The sequence below is a fragment of the Lygodium microphyllum genome, chromosome 12 (assembly GCF_053477565.2).
Source record: "Lygodium microphyllum isolate KBCC chromosome 12, Lygodium_microphyllum_v1.1.10, whole genome shotgun sequence".
In the NCBI taxonomy this organism is placed as follows: Eukaryota; Viridiplantae; Streptophyta; class Polypodiopsida; order Schizaeales; family Lygodiaceae; genus Lygodium; species Lygodium microphyllum.
Window position 1 is genome coordinate 45,898,717 of NC_141146.1, and position 17,281 is coordinate 45,915,997.

Sequence of the window (17,281 nt, forward strand, 5' to 3'; positions counted from 1 at the left end):
GTATTGATATTAGGATTATAACACTTTTGACAATTCTACCCATAAGAACATGTCTCTAGTTCAAATTTCATGCAAAAAAAAGACAGTTTGATGATTGAACTTTGAAACTCATGTAGATCTTGATACAATGGCACATCTTGTTTAGCAAGATAATGCTTGATGAAGGTTTGATTTTATCTTCTTGCTTACATGTTAGACAATTACCCTCAACTTTCATTTTAACAAGAAGCAAATCCAAGAAGTTGAGGGAATTATTGGCAAAGCACCAATAGCAAGTCATTGCAAAATGGAGGAGAAGTGCAAGAATCCGCAACCCTGGATCAAAAAAGAGATACGCAAAGGACTACTAAGATGTGGGTATGTGTGGAGGACTATCCTCTCAAGTGTATCACTCTTCTACAAGTTCTATTGATAAAGAGGAAGCAATAGCTCGACTTCAACCAAACTACTCCTCAACAAGTGGCTGAAAGGCTATAGCATTTAGTGCTTCGTAGTGCAACCCTTTTGTGGACTTCTATAATGTCAATAAAGAAATCTTTGAGTTCTAACCCTTTATCTCCTTTGAAGAACAAATATACATAGCCTACAATGGCTCAACAACTAGCACTTAGTCCTAAGATCAAAGCCTCTAAATTTTCAACTAAAACTAAGGAGGATTCCAATTGCCATGTTTCCCAGTTTGAAACGAGTTAGATTACTAGTGGTTTCAATAATATGTATGAGGATAAAGTCTATGTGTCAATAATTTGCTACTACTTTTAAGGGAAAAGCTATGGACTAGTATAGTACATTGGTGTTGCTCATTTTGTTATCTCATGTTTATACACTAAACTGTGGACATGCCTTACACAATAGAAAGGGTGGCCGAGTGGTATTAAGGCTGTGACTCAGCTACTAGTGGAGGTTCAATTGCCGTTAGGCGCGTTATATTTTTTAAATGTAAATAACTTGTTATGAAGTTTATTGGGCATGGATGACTTTTGGGGATGGGAAACCCCCGCCCCCCCCCCCCCCCCCAAAAAAAAAAGAAGTGTCCGACATTCGTGAATATCTTGGCTTGGAAAAACGTGACATGTCATGGATGGACACCTTTTTTGCAAAATGGCCGTCCACAGCACGGTGTGAAAAGGGTCTTAGTGAAAGCATGGATCCATCACTATGCACATTTTCACTGGAATATACGGAGTTTGAAATAAGAAGCTTGTGTACATTAGATCGATATGAGAATCCTTTTGCTAAGAGTATTACTTTTCGTGCTTGATATTGAAGTGTCGATTGTAGAGCCAGTACGAGTCTGCAACCACAGCTTCACCGTCCGCGTTGCGATGCCAGTGGTAGTATGCATGGGTCCTGTTTTTCAGTTCAAGTATAGCATGCCCAAAGCTGGCTTCCCTAAACGCAGAGTACGCCGGTTGTGGCTCCATAAATCTGGGGTGAATGCAAAGACGCAGTTTAAGTGTGTGCAAATATAACAAGATGATTAGTGTCTGTACCTCAGACAGGAAGTAAGAAGTTTTTACTCTGCAGCAAGCCCTTCGGCATTTCCACCATCACCAACAGTTATGTACACAGGGGCCGAGTCGTTCCGAACTGGAAGACAATCTCCATTCACAATGTTGTATGCAACATTTGACACTCGATACTGTAAACGATTGTGGTATCAGTTGTTATCAGAGTGACTTTAGACACTAATACTTGATTTTCAGAGGTAAAATGGAAGTAACAGGAAGAGATACGCGCTAGCAGGCAAGCTTCCGTTCTCTTATATTTCAAGCTTGACAGTGGGTCAGTGGCTTGTCAATAAATGAATACCACCCAGGCAGGTAAGCTTTTGGGCATGGAAAACTACGTAGGTGCTAAATAATCAGAAAGTTGGTCGAGAAAACAAGCGTTCAAAAGTATTAAAAAGCAGGACAAAAGGATACTTACTGTCCTCTCATATGCATGCACATGGCCAGCAAAAACAATGTCAACCTTGTAGTTCACAAACCAGGCCTCAAACTGTACACGCATAGTTTCTCCCTCCATGTAATGATGTTGGTTACTATTGTACCATGGTGAATGCATCAAAACTATTAACCAGGGTGTTTTAGATCGATCAACAGCATCCAGTTCATTCTGCAACCATCTATACTGTGGGGTGTACTTACCTGCGGAAAACAAGCACAGGTTATGAATACTTATTAATAGCTATTTCGTGCTTTGAAGTGTGGCTGATGTCCTTTTGGAAAGAGTCAAAATCAGGCAGAGGAAAGTCGAGAGTTATGATAGGAAAGACAAGTGACAAGAATGATGTGACCATTACTGTTGCCTGCAGTAGAGCCACAAACTTCTAATACGGTGAACCTCTTGAAACTTAAAAGACGTTATATTTGGACTTATGCGCACACTGCCAGCTCTAGTTTTTCAAAAGAATTGGTTTCAATTCAACTGCAACAACATTAAAATGTCCAGTGTAGGCTTTTAGGGACTGATCATTAACATACCATATGCTGAATACGAAGAGAGAACAATAATGTGGGCTGAAGCTCTCTTCAAGGAATACCAGAGGGGTGATGTACTTTTAGAGGAGGCAAAAGGAACTTCAAAACGATGTAGGTATGGTTTAAATGGCTCAGTTTCACCCTGAGTAAAGTACAAGCAACATTTCACCATCAGCCATTAATCAAGCACTAAAATTCCATGGTTGATCAAAGAATTCAAATAATCACCATAACCAGCACTCCTCTCCAATATTTGAGACAACTTACTCCTGCACTGGTTACAGCTCAATTTCTGGAGCTCTAAAGACACTAACATCATAGATGCATTTACCTTAACATTTCCGGTTCTAAAATTTTAGTTGGATACTAGAAACATTTTCTACATTCACTCTTTTATTTGCACTAGCAATCTCAATCTTACGAGGTGAAAACTTTCCATTGACCATGCAAAAAATTCAAACAATTCACTGTTGTATGCACATACACAAGAAGATTGCAACACCATCTAAAAGCTCTTCACGACCCTGATATGACTATGCAGAGATACTACTCTTTTATATCTCCACCCCAATATTTATAGGCCTTCTACATTCAGAGAACCTTGATCAAGAAATTGCATGTCCACCCTGGATATCTTAGCTTCACAAAAACAAGATCTAAATTAGAACACATTGTTGCATGCTTCCTTTTTGACCCATTTTCGTTTTGGAAAATCTAGACACGTCATGCAATTTGTCTTGTTAGACTGTAAGATTGTTAGAAATTTATATTGAACTCTTACAGTCCATTTATTACATACTTCACCAGCACCCTAATAGTGCACATGTAAGGCTGAAGGAATGAGATCCTGATGTTCTGGTCCCAGTCAATAGCAAGGCAAATGAGATAATAACTTCACTGATGATAGTGCTACTTGAAGTTTTGGAACAAGAACTTACCAAGTCAGGGACAAAATCAAGCTCATGATTTCCTGCAGTCCAAATCCAAGGTTGGTATGCAGTGCTTGGTTCTACAAACCGTCCCCAGCTGTCCCATCTTCTGTTATCATGATTAGGATAGTTATCAGCATAGGACAGATCACCAACATATAAAACTGTTTGACCCTGGCTTTGCATGTAATGGTGAAGCGTGCTGTTAGAATCATATGTTTGCCCCAAGTCCCCTGCCAAATGAACGTAATTCAGAGATTATTTTGGTAGATAATTTACAAGAATACTTGACTTCAACTAGCCTTTGATAACAACAACAGGCAATGCTAGAAAGCTTTGCCCCAAAGTAATTTTAGCATATTCTTCAACAACAGAAATGACAATGAACACAACTTCAACATAAATGAACACAGTACAAGCTTGCTAAACTTCAGATTTCTAGATCTTGGATTATCTGCCCATTTTATGGGCATGGCTTCAGCAGTATTTAGCATCTCCATATTGACAATATAATCTAAAACTGTATAACTGCGAACAGCTTGTAGAGTGCTTATCCAGACTATTGCAGTAAGACAATTCACAGTGCATGCCAAGCCTTTTAAGAGTAGTAAGATGCAACATGAAACTTGTGTACCTTAGTGGTTTCATAGTAAAAATTTATTTAATTCTTCATCAAAATGTTTACTCGTGTTTTGTGTGTCCATCCTTGAATTTTGATAAGTTTCATCTTAACCCTAGTGCCACAAATATGAATAATAACATGAGCCTTTCTTATTTTTAAGGTCGGTCAGGTCACAGCATCTAACCACAAGACTATGAAGTATAATTAGGTAAACAATGGAAAAGGTATCAAATTACTACATTAAGGATGAGAGAGAGAGAGAGAGGGAGAGAGAGTCAATATGGTTTCATTAAGGGTCGAAATATAATGCATAACATTTTGAATGTTCAACTGGGGATTGATTATGCCAAAGCTTCAGGCCAGCAGGTTGTTATGCTTCAGCTTGATCTTGAAAAGGCATTTGATCATATTAGCTGGTCTTTTTTACAGCAGCTAATGTCCACCATGGGATTTGATCTTCACATGATTTCTTTTGTTGATTCCATTAGTCAGGGTGTTGTGACTTATATTGCACTTAATGAAGGGATCACATATGAAATTGCCTTGTCTCATTCTCTTCGGCAAGGCTGCCCTCTCAGCCCTTTGCTATTAGCTTTAGTCAATCACCCGATGCTCTCATTGTTGGATAAGTTGGCCAATCAAGTTGAGATTAGTGGTTTGTCTCTTCCCAGTGGTGCCGAATTATTGGGTCAATCTTTGGTTGATGATTCCTTTATGTTCCTTAAGACTAATCACACTAATGTTAATTGAGCAATGGTTGCCTAGAATCTTTTTGCTTTGGCATCGGGACTTCATATTAATGCTAAAAAATCTACACTAATTTCTTGTATGGAGAATGATTTGCAGGCCTTGGGTTGGCATGGAGTTGTGATTTCTAAGGGAGATATAACCAGACACTTGGGTTGTCTTATTGGTGTGGATGTAGCTCCCCATGCCTTGCTTGATTGGATGTCATCTTGTATTCATGATCGGTTCATGTATTGGAAATCTCAAGGCTTGCCTCTTCATGTAAAATTTAAAGTTTCTCAATGCATCATGATCAATATGATTTCTTTTTTTCTACCATTGCTTCCTTGGACTAAGAAGTCTCTTTTGGAATTGGTTTAGCCTATCCGATTCATGTTATGGAAAAAGAAAGGGAATTGTTTGGGCCAGGTGTGGATTTCGTGGCAGCATGTGACTACTCCTAAAAGGATGGAGGGAGTAGCTTTATTAGATGTTAATTTGCATATGGCTGCTTTGAGACTAGCTCTTTTATAGGCACTATATGTATAGAGTCATTCCGGTCTGTTAGATATGATCAATGCCCCACCCTCATTAGGTGCTACCAATGATCCATGGTGCTCAAAGTTGTAAGGCCCCCATTATGAGGAGAAGCCAAATGTGAGCCCGGACATTGGTTGAGTCCTGACTTATATATCAGATGAGGTCTATGTGACCGGATAGCAAAAAGGTGACTGTTGTGGGTCTAATCTTTGGGTTAGATGGAGTGGTTAAGCTGGTAGCAACTCGAGGCGCATTGCATCGAGTTGCGGTGTAAGGGAGTTAAAAGGGGCCCCTATTGTGGGATCCGGGGGCCGCAGAAGCGGCCCCTGGCTGGGGGGTCCCAAGGGGGCCAGCGGCCCCCCTGGCGGGGGTCCGGAGGCAGCGCCCTCGGCCCGATGGTAAAGGAAATATTCCCTGGCCGACTAGTGGAGGCTCATATGGTAGGTCATCAGCAGGCCGACCTAACGACCTTCGCAGGCTATAAAAGCTAAACCTCTTCGTAGCCATCACTCACTCATCTTTCACCCAGTCAGAGTTGTTGTTCCAGCTAACCTTAAGCTCTTCACCTATCTTCTGTCTAGATCACCATCTAAGCTTCACACAGTGGAAGCGCACGGGTGGACAGAGCCATCTTTGTATCAGTTATTTGAAGTTAAAGAATTTACTGATTCTCCTCTTATCTATTGTGTACTCTCGATCTCTTTCTCAGATTCTGTTCGCTGCGCCGTGTAATATTTTACACGGTCAGATATTGCAAATTTTTTCATAGACAGGACTGGCATCTCTCATGGTAGCACTGTTATTCACACTTCTTGGTGGCATGTGCTTAATTCCAGGAGGCATGTTAAGGTCTCCTATTCTTTTCTCCTTTCTCATTTGATTGCATCTTGGCAAGAGACGTTACGTTTTGTAGTTTAGCGCCTCCCTAATTTTCGTAAGGAGGAGAATTCATTGCAAGAAGAAGTATTGGCTACCTCCACATTGTTGGATTGGCTTGATAAAGATTTGCAACGAGACAAGTTTAATAGGATGGCTCGTTTAGGCTTGCAGATAGTCCTTAATGGTGTCATTCTTGGGCAGCACTGTCTTTATTCCTTTCAGTGTATTCGTCAGCACTTTCGGGTGCCTCAAGGATATCATGACATTTGGTCATCCATACAAGACAGACTTCTGAGGTTCTCTCCATTGCCTACGTTACAGCTATCATCTCCCTAGCGAGATTGGAAGTTGTTACTTCCTGATGATTTCGAGAAAATGTCAACTAATCAGATATATCATCAGATGGTGGAGGCCAAGAGACGGGTCACTAGAAAGGCTAATAAATTATGGCATATTCCTGATAGCAAAAAGAAGTGACACAAAAGATTCATCCAACTCTGAAAGTCTTAAGGTTCCTTATCAGGGTAAAGTGTTCATGTGGACGCTTATTGGGGTTCTTCCAATTGGGGATGTGTTGCATGCTTGCAAGATCTCTGTTGTTCGTTGTATATTTTGCACTACATGTGATGAGACATCGCTTTATCTCTTTGTCTCTTGCCCTGTGGCTCGATAAATTTGGAGTTTTGTTTCCCGTGTGTGGTCCTCAGCGACTCAGCACCGGATACCAGCTCATTCGTGGATTATGGGAAAGATGACCTCTAAGTCTACTTTGCATTCAGATTATTTCTGCCTCTTCCATCTCCTTAGATGGACAGACCTATGGCATATTTGGCATACTTGGAATGCCTTTATTTTTGATTCCGCATTGGGCATCCATGGTCATGTGGCCAGTGTTCGTGGTTAAGTGTTATGGCAGATTTCCTCTATGGTGTTAACTGATCTGGTTCTTCCTGACATTGCTACTCCCTAGCTAGATATTGTTCGCTCCACACCAGCTATCCTTTCTATGTGATATTTCAGTGTGAGTTTTCATAGACTTTCCTTTGTGTCTGTTTTTTCTCTGCCGACTTGATGGTCTGATGTAAATATTTACTTCTTAATTCAATTATCTTCACGAGAGAGAGAGAGAGAGAGAGAGAGAGAGAGAGAGAGAGTGTGTGTGTGTGTGTGTGTGTGTGTGTGCACGCATGCGCATGTGTGTTTTTTTTTTTTAAATGCCAGCAGCATGTCTCATTTTACAGTTCTTTGTTCACTCCATTTTTTGCTGAAAGGGAAGCTACTAATTTGACATGAAAAGTGATTAATACATACCAATGATGCCAAAAGTGTAAGGTGTATCAGGACCAACTTCTGGGGGAGTGACAAACCAAAATTCTCGAGCTGATCGTCTTTTCCCAAGTATGTAATAGTATTTTGTGTCAGGCTGCATAGAATTGATATGCTTTACCAGATTTTTACATACGAGAATCAATGAAGCAATCAAAACCAATATTTAAATAAAACTTCTTAAGGGACATGCAAATTTTATCAGAACTTTGAAACAGAGAACTTCAGAAACCTTTGAACTTGAATATTACAGAGATGATCCTGGCTGCTTTTGTAACAGCTTGCCTTCTAATGGTCTTGCAATGCATAAGGCATCTTCATTACAAAGTTTAACTTTACTTAGAACTGCCTACTCACAACAAAAACTAAAAATCATTGGTACTGTTCCTAGTTGTTTGAGTTCATGGCAGGTGGTATCTGAACCCCGATTTTGGGCCTGAAAGCAAGAGTGAAAGATAAAAATTGGTGTAATGTGCTGCATAGTGTGCCTGGGGATGGGTCTAAACATCTGAGTGCACTCAGGATTCTTTATGCCTAGATTAGTCAGTACAAAGGAACCACTGCCTCCGTATATCTTCCGACTGACTGCAAATCACCTTTAACCTAGGCTGTCTCATGTGCAAACATTAGTATGCAGTCACGATCATTTATGCCTAGATTAGTCAGTACAGAGGAAACACTACCTCCATATATCTCCAGGTGGCAGGCTGACTGCAAATCCACTTTACTTTTAATCTACTCAGGACCTAGATTTCCAAATACATCCTTGAAAATTTACTTCTCCTAAACTGTCTTTACCATCCCATGGGCTGTATGACTGCTGTGGCTGCCCCTTCTTGGCTACATCTAGATGCACCTTGTGTGCACGTTTCATCATTCATAAACTACAGTCTCCAATACCACTTTAAATAGTACCATATACACTACATTGAGTATACATTTTCTAACCATATAATGCATTGAGACTCGGACTTGAACAGCTGCATAGTCACCGTAGTTTTCCATAACTATACATCAAAACTGTGAAACCTGGACCATGTGACTTGAGACCTTCCATAACTTTTATGCTGTCATTCTGTTCCCTCTGACAATAGTCTGAGTCTAGCTGCTCTACTTGTTTTTACTTGAGATGGTTGGACAAGCCTGAGTTATTAGTTCCCGATTTGTCCAGTAATAGTCACCTACTGAAAAGTCATATTTTTCCATTATAGCATGACTAACTACTTGGTTTTTTATTGGAGTTGATTGTGGAAGATTGAGCTATTGCTTCTGGATCTGTGTGGTAATTTAAATACTTCACCCACAGCCAGGATGGTTTAGATAAAGTAATTTCTTGCAGCTACCCTCGTAAGAAACAAGCATTCTTACGTAAGAGTAAAATTCCAGACCAGTCCACAAAAATTATAGAACTTTCTTGGGTACTTGGCTACCTAATAAGCCATAGGCATGGTCCTTAAATTTATACTCCTGTGATTGTTTCTGAATCTAAGAGAAAGCTCATTCTGTCGATACCACCCTGAAGAAAATTCAACACTTGCAATCATAGCAAGGCTAACACAAACTACAAGGCGTGTTCCAGTTTCGGGATCTACCATTGCAATCATCATACTATAAAACTATGAAGCACAGTTTTTTCCACACATATTCCCATATGCATATGTATATGGGCTTCGAAGTATGGAAAAAGAATGTTTGGTCACCTATTTTGGAAAATTTCATTGCCCTAAAATTAGAATACCAGCAATACAAAGGTATATGTTAATAATTTATCAAGTTCTAATGCCTGATCAGTAAACATAGATTTTAAGACAATATGCATACATAGAAACTGAAAGACTAATTACTCAAGAGACATTCAGTTATGAGAGATAAGAATGCAAGTTACAACAAAAGTAACTTAATAAACATTGGCTTTTTGGTAAACAGTGCTTGATACATATTACAATGACCTCTAGATCCTGCAGTATTGTCAGAATTCAGGGCTTCTGGACCTTTTCTGAACAGTCCTAAAGCAGTGTAGAGGTCATGAGCCACAGAAGTGATGCGTAATAGTTATGGTTTCTAGATTCTCCCTAATTCTCTTTTTGGTCAAGTGTGATATTGAATGGCATACATTTTTAAATATCAAATAATTGTAAATCTATGGCTTCTGAGCCATACACATTGGAAAATCCTGGCATAAAGTACAAGGGCTCATAGAGTCTTACACTGAAGGTGAACAAGAAACAAACCTCCACTGAAACCACCCCTTTCCATACTTGTAGCAGCCACATTAAGTTTCCCCTGCTTAAGCTCCTCACGCAATGAAACCATGCAAATGTGTAACTTACATGCTTACTCAAAACCCTTACTTATGTAAGTCTTGATTTCACCATCTTTCTTTCACCCTTTTGAAGGGGCTTGAAAAGTATGCACTATGCTAAAACTAGGTGTTTATAATTCACATATGTTGGCAAATATTTTCCACTTGCAATAATTGTGCACCAACTTGTAAGACCAGGTTGTCTTTGTTTTGTCACTAGCAAGCAATTATGTGCCAACTTGTGAGACCAGATTATATTTATCATCTTTGTCCCTTCTTGAGTCCTGCTCTGCTAACTATCAGACCATGCTCCTCCTGCCCTTTTCCCTTTCTATTTGTATTTATCAGATCTTCCGTGTGTAATAGTCTCTTTTTGTGCTCATTATGAGTAAGGAAATTGTGTCGTTAGAAAACAGATGAAAGCAGTCCTTACACAGTTTCAAAGTATCCCTTAATGGGTAAATGTATTTTTCTCAGCAAGTCTCTTTCTATGCTCATTATGACTAAGGATATTGTGTTGTTAGAAAACAGATGAAAGCAGTCCTTATACAGTTTCAAAGTATCCCTTAATGGGTAAATGTATTTTTCTCAGCATATCTCAATTGAGCACATCAACAACCATGTTCTATGAGGTCTCACAGTTCACAGTTCATGTTCTGTCAACCAAAGTTTGGCCATAGATGCCAGGTTGTGGACCTTGCTTTGACTGAAGTTACCCCATGATTACTAGGTTATGGTCATTGCTTTAGAGTTCTGAAAGCAAGTCTACAATTATCATTTAATATAGTGTCCTTACATATGGTCACATGTTATTTTAACTCAGGAAGTTGAAGGAAGAACCCATTCATATAGGGTTCTCAACAACCTTACTCGCTTGCCAAGGTGAACCCCTCCCCCCAAAGAAAAAAGGAAAGAAAGAACTAATGAACAAAAGATTGACACAAAAGACATTAAATGACAGCTGAAGCATACAATGTTAACCAAGAATAAGTCCTAAAAAGTAGGTGAAAACCTAAATTGTTTCTCTGTCATGTTTCCACAAAATGGTAATAAGAAAACAAGATTCAATCGGCTATTATGGAAGAAATTAGAAAGGTGGACTATCTGAGCATTTAACTTGTTTGTCTTTTGTTAAAGATTTACCTTCAGGTTTTTGAGAGTACAATGATGAATAAATCCAGATGTATAGTTATAGTAACTGTACTTTGACACAGTCCCTTTGGCAGTGTAGTTGTAATTTCCCTTTTCAAGGCCATAATGAACAAACGTAGGTCCAATTTCTGAAGGTGTGATCCATGAGATGATCATTTCCCTTCCTTCATAATCTCCCTGAGTTATGTGCACCTGCATCAGTAAATAGTCTCAGATATTATCACAAAATCACATGGCACTTGTGTGATTGCACTACATGAATTTTGCCAGTCTAAGGGAGCTAGATAAACCTTAATTTGCAATGTACAATGCATTCTCTTTGAGTTGATCTCAAGCCCCTAAATGTGCCCATGTGCCCCAAAGTATTTGTGAATGATTGTGACTTAGGGTCATGTCACCTGCAGGCCAAAATGGCTGCAAGCAACAGTGCAACCCGCCACCTTAAATGATATCGGATAATATACAGTCAGAAACCAAGGCTTTGCCTGCTCAATTGACCACAAGGTTGAGGTGTGGGCTTGGATATGCTTTACAGTTGGACCAGGAGGTCTTGGTGTTGTGTCCTTGAAAATAAGTGAATCTCATGCATGGAAAGATAAGCGGCTTCATTGCATCACAACTGTACTGTAGAGGGAGCCTCTCTTGAACTGCTCCTCCCCCTCACCATGATCTACCTGCCCATGTGCTCGTTCTCTTCTTCCTGGCCTCCTCTGTTGTGCCACCTTTGCCTTCCCCTCTTTTTGCACAGCCTGTCAGCCCACATGCCCTCTCCCGCTTGCCCTCCCTTAGCTCAGTATTGTCTTGTTTCCTCTTCTTTTCCCCATTGGCAGACCATGGCTCTCTTTACCACTCCCTTGTCTCACAGTAGTATCTTCTACTTTCATTGGTGCAAGGTCTCCCTTACGGTGTGTGCAATGGAAACAAATGATCCAATGCCACTATGACCCACCACCACCATTTCTCTAAAGCCACTAGCCCTGTATGTTGTCCTTGAAGGATCTGATCTTGCTAGTTTGCACCACAAAGAAGGAATACTCCAGGCCAGGACTATAGTTCCTGGCAAGCTTGTGGGACAGCCCCACTCCTGAGCTCAGCTTTACAATTTGCTCCAGTCTCATCTTCTTATCAGCACCATGCATGCTCCCAAGGCCGCACTACTCAAACAAGGGATATTCATGGTTTGCCTACATCCCCTAACACTACTACAGAGATGTCAAGAACTTGCCTATGGCATTAGGGGGCAAAGTCATCTACATCATGTCTCGGTAAAACAACTTTAGTGTGCAGAAGTTCACACTTTTGCCAAAGCATTCCCAACCAGGGTAATCAGGTATGATCATTCCAATGTGTCCAGTCTGCAGATTTAGTACAGTATTGAACATACACAAAAAAATGATAGATAAACTACAGTGTTTCATATAATCGTTGAAAAATACATAAGAAATTAAGGGATTAATCTATATTATATAGGCTTTAACTAGTTGATTTAACACTTGAGTTGTGACTCATGAAATAGAGTGACAAGGCATTTTCTTTTTAATATGAACTTTGAACTTGTTTGCTGTGACATGACAAGACAAAATCTAAGACCAACAAGTATGGAACAAGAAGAGTGGGATGATTTCGATGAGCTTGCATGCTCTACCATAGAGCTCTCAGTGTTAGAAAACTTGCTCTTTAACATTAAGAAGCTGAATTTTGCATATGAAATGTGGCAAAGACTTGAGGAATTGTATGCTCTGAAAAGTGTAGCCAGCAAGGTTTGTTGGCTAAAAAAGTTGATGGACCTTTGCATGAAGGTATAGCCATGTCTGTACATTTGAATGAGTTCAACTCAATTTTCAGTCAGCTGATTGCTTTGCATTTCCACATTGATGATAAGTTCAAGGCTACTTTCTTGCTATGCACTTTGCCTGAAAGTTGGGATACTTTCAAGACAGCTTTGAGTAACTCAAATGCTCAGCTGTTATATTCTGATGTGGAGAGTTCTTTCCTGATGGAAGAACTCAACAAGTAAAATAATTCAGCAAACAAGTCTTCTAATGCATTGCACACTAGGGGAAGATTTTAGCAAAAGGGCAGTTCTGAAAATAGAGCATGCAGCAAGTCTCGTGGCAAAAATGTGGAGTATTATCATTGTGGCAAAAAAGGGCACTACAAACGAGACTGTTTTCAATTGAAGAAAGAGAAAGGCAAAAGCAAAAACACTGAAGACAACAAGGCTGAGAAAAAGAACAGCCAACCTACAAAAAAAAGCAATGTGAAGATAGAGGAAGTAAAAGTAATCACTCATGAGAATGATAATGATGGTGATGTACTCCTTGCTTTTTTTTTTAATACACATGCATTGATTGCAGATTCTAATGATGACATACACACTTGGATACTTGATTTAGGTGCATGTTTTCATGTTACACCACATCATAAGTGGTTTTCTGATTGCAATGGTGGTACACATGGTGTTGTCCACTTGAGGGATAACTATGCATGTAAAATTGCAAGTATTGGCAATGTGAAATTGGAATTTCAACATGGCTCCGTGTTTGTTTTGCATAATGTGGGGTATGTACCTCAGCTCAGGAAGAGCTTAATAAGCACAGGGCAGCTAGATAACGAAGGCTATCACACCATCTTTGGGGATAGCAAATAGAAAATTTGTAAAGGCTCTCGCATTGTTGCCAAAGGCTCCAAAAGTGATACTTTGTATCCTTTGCATGTATCTAACGTGCATGATCATGTAGTCGCCATAACTGAGTAGCCAAGTGTTTCTTTGTAGCATTAGCTGGTTAGGACACGAGTCAATCTGGAATGAAAGTGCTTTCTCATTTGGGTTATTTGCCATCTTTGAGGTATGCTGATTTTGAATAATGTGATGACTGTATTTATGGTAAACATTCTCAAGCGTCACATAAAGAATCTCTTTCTCTAAAGTCTTCACCCTTAGAGTTTGTACATTCAGATATATGCTAGATGCCAAGGTTATCTCTAGGGGAAAATAAGTATTTCATTACCTTTGTTGATAATGTCGCACGCAAAGTATGGGTCTATCCCATTTTTCGTAAAGACAAGGCCTTGGATAAATGTAAAAAATTCGTGGCACTGGCTAAAAATCAGGCCAGCAAGACATTAAATTGTATTCCCTCTGACAATGGTGGGGAATATGTGTCCAAATCCTTTCAGGACCTTTGTGAAAGCAAAGGGATTAAAAGAGAGCTCAGTGCCCCTCACAATCCACCCCAAAATGGTGTTACAAAGCATATGAACAGGACCATTCACGACAAGGTCTGTACAATGCTGTCACATGCTGCTTTACCCCATGGACTTTTGGTAGAGGCTATTATGACAGCCGTACACTTGATTAATCGGTCACCAAACAGGTCTTTGGGGGAGAGAGGAGTCCCTCAAGAAGCATGGTCGGGCAAGCCACCTTCATATGCTCACTTAAGAGTGTTTGGCTGCTAGGCATTTGTGCACATTTGTAAGGAAGAACATAGCAAACTTGAGCCAAAGTCCTATAAATGTATTTTTCTAGGATATGGTAGTGAGGGTGAAATAGGTTATAGGTTATGGGATTCCAAAAAAATGAAAATTGTACGTAGCAATGATGTTATCTTCCGGGAAGATCACATGCACAAATAGCCTGAAAAGACTAAGGAAGTCAGAAGGGTTGTATTCTGGAAAGATATACTAATAGAAAAACAAAGAATGCCTTCTAAACAACAGCAAATACTTGCTATAAATGGCCCTGAAAATGTAGGAAATGATGCTGAAAATGATCAACAAGATATTGCCCATGATGTACTACAATTTCAGCAAGAATAGATGCCTTTGGAACAACCACAACCAGCTGTATAGCATGCTAAACTTGCAAAACAGTAAGTTGTTAATGCAAATTTGCAGGTTGAACAGCCAACAAATCTTAATCATTGGGTTCGTAGGTCGGCCAGAATGCAAAGACAACCAAATAGGTTTGTTCCTGGTGTCAATTACGTGGCTGATTATGTCAAGTTGACAAATTGTGGTGAGCTGTCATGCTTCAAGGAAGCAATGGACAAAAAAGATAGTAAGAAATGGCATAAGGCTATGCTGTTAGAGATGGAATCTCTCATGAAAAATGGCACTTGGGATTTGGTGCATTTGCCTTAAGGGCAGAAAGTGATACCATGCAAATGGGTTTACGAAATGAAAGTCACTTTTGGTTTTTTGCCAAGGTACAAAGCACGATTGGTTGCTAAAGGCTACAAGCAGGAACATGGAATTAATTTTGATGAAATTTTTTCTCCTATAGTCAAAATGACTACTTCGCGAACCATTTTGGGCTTGGTTCCAACTAAAGATGTGGAACTCATACAGATGGATGTAAAAGCAGCTTTCTTACATGGTGATCTGCATGAGAATATCTATATGTAGTAGCCTGAGGATTTTGTTGCAAAGGGAAGAGTATATCATATTCCAATGGATCTCGAAAGGCAGTGAGCAACCTCCCAAGATATCTAGTAACAGGCAAATGCAGGTCTGCGATAGCCGGATCAGTGTGACAAATGGGTAGAAAGAGGTTGAAACGGAGGCTGATGACATGGCAAATGGCAATGATGCAAATCAATCAAATGCAAGAAATCTAATGACATGCTAAACTCGGTGTCAGCTGGAATAGCAAAATGCAGTCTATAGCCTGCAAAACGCAAGCTCACAACAACTATGCAAGTCAAGACATTTGAAAACTCCAAAGTGGGAAATAACAGGCTGAGTGCTAAAAAATGCCTCAAAGGGGGTCATTTGAGGGACCGTTGTAGTTGGGTACTAGCTAAGGAAATATACTGAAGTGTTAACAACCTCGACACAAAGGCGCTCGGGGAGCTCTATCACAAACAACATACAGCGTGCCATGTTCAATATGTTCTGATTCCTATGCTCTATGGCTCCATTCTGAGAAGGGAGCCAATAAAGGTGAGTTGGCGAGAAATGCCATGGTATTGTAGAAACTCAGTGAACTCATGGGGAATAAACTCACCACCACTATCACTCCTCATACAACCTATATGATGACATGTTTGATTGTGCACCAAAAGCACCCATAATGAAAAGTAGATGAATATGTCAAATTTGTACTTACACTCCCACATGTATCTAGAAAAGTCATCCACAATCAAAAAGAAGTATAGCGCACCATTAAGGGCAGCAATGGATGTCAGCCACCACAGAGATCAACATGAATCAATCACAAGGGCGCTTCAGCTCTATGTGTAGTCTATTGAGGAAATGGAGTGCGATGTTGTTTTTCAAGCTAACACATTGGATAGACATCCTTAGACAATTTAAGGCATGAAAGGCCAACTAATAGAGTGAGTCATACTCAAGGTGTCTGAAGCAATAATGCCAAAGGTGCTCGTGGTTCCTAGGCTCCCGTGCGGTGGCTAAAGCCTGGAAGTGGTGGAGCTTTAAGTTATTGGCTATTGGCTAGAAATGAAACTAAGTCATCATGTAGAGGCCATTAGGTTGTGCCTCACCACAACCAATCACTAAACCAATCTAAGATCTATGACCTTGACTGAGGTCATAGTACAAAAAACTACTCATCTCAATTGACAAAGCTACTGAACAAACAAAAGATTGATCCCAAGCTGGGAGACCTAATAGACATTGTCTAGCAAGGTGAGATCTCAACCCTCATCAATATCAAACTTAATGTGACCTAGACTATGGATATTGAGTGAGGAGTTATTCCCACACAAGATGCTTCGGAGACAAAAAGCTCCTAGATGGGGATCATATGATGGGTGGCTCCACTATCTACAATCCAAACAGAAGAAGATGTACTCAATCACTTAGAGTGAGCCTCTACAGTCACATCATCAAGAGGTAACTTGCAGACGTGGACTAAGCTCACAGTTTCTGATGTCTCCATGGAGACAAGATGGGCCTCATGTCTTGCAGACCAGTTAGACATGCCCTCTAGAGTTGAGAATGATATTGGTTGTGATGGCTCACCGATGCAAATGTGAGTCCAGCCTTGCCATTGCCCCTGATTTTGATTGCCACCACCCTATCTTCCCTACTAGGGGTTACCCAACTAAGGAGCGAGGATCTAAGCCTTTTGTTTGGGTTGTGTCCCTCTTGCCTTTGATAAACACTTGTCATCAAAATGGCCAACACTTTGACAATGTTGGCAATACTTGTTTTTGTTTGGTACATTCTACTATCCCAATAACTAATGTTGAGCTAAAATATGCATTACATGCTGAATTAGCCTCTTGAACAGCCCTAAAAATGCTTAATTAATGAAAAACTGTAAAACAAGGAGTGGTTCGAGAGAGATGATACA

At 40.0% G+C, this 17,281-nt stretch overlaps 1 protein-coding gene across 1 annotated transcript in view; it reads right to left on the reverse strand.

The window, feature by feature from the left end:
* Positions 1–1,024: 1,024 nt before the first annotated feature.
* Positions 1,025–17,281, reverse strand: part of LOC148027713 (purple acid phosphatase 2-like) — a 35,412-nt gene continuing 19,155 nt past the window's right edge. The window contains exons 3-9 of the mRNA XM_087689415.1: positions 10,951–11,151; positions 7,491–7,602; positions 3,422–3,645; positions 2,487–2,625; positions 1,930–2,150; positions 1,521–1,642; positions 1,025–1,428 (exon numbers count right to left, since the gene is read on the reverse strand). Coding sequence (XP_087545541.1) covers positions 1,245–1,428; positions 1,521–1,642; positions 1,930–2,150; positions 2,487–2,625; positions 3,422–3,645; positions 7,491–7,602; positions 10,951–11,151 — 1,203 coding nt within the window. The 3' untranslated portion in view covers positions 1,025–1,244. The remainder of the gene's footprint in view (positions 1,429–1,520; positions 1,643–1,929; positions 2,151–2,486; positions 2,626–3,421; positions 3,646–7,490; positions 7,603–10,950; positions 11,152–17,281) is intronic.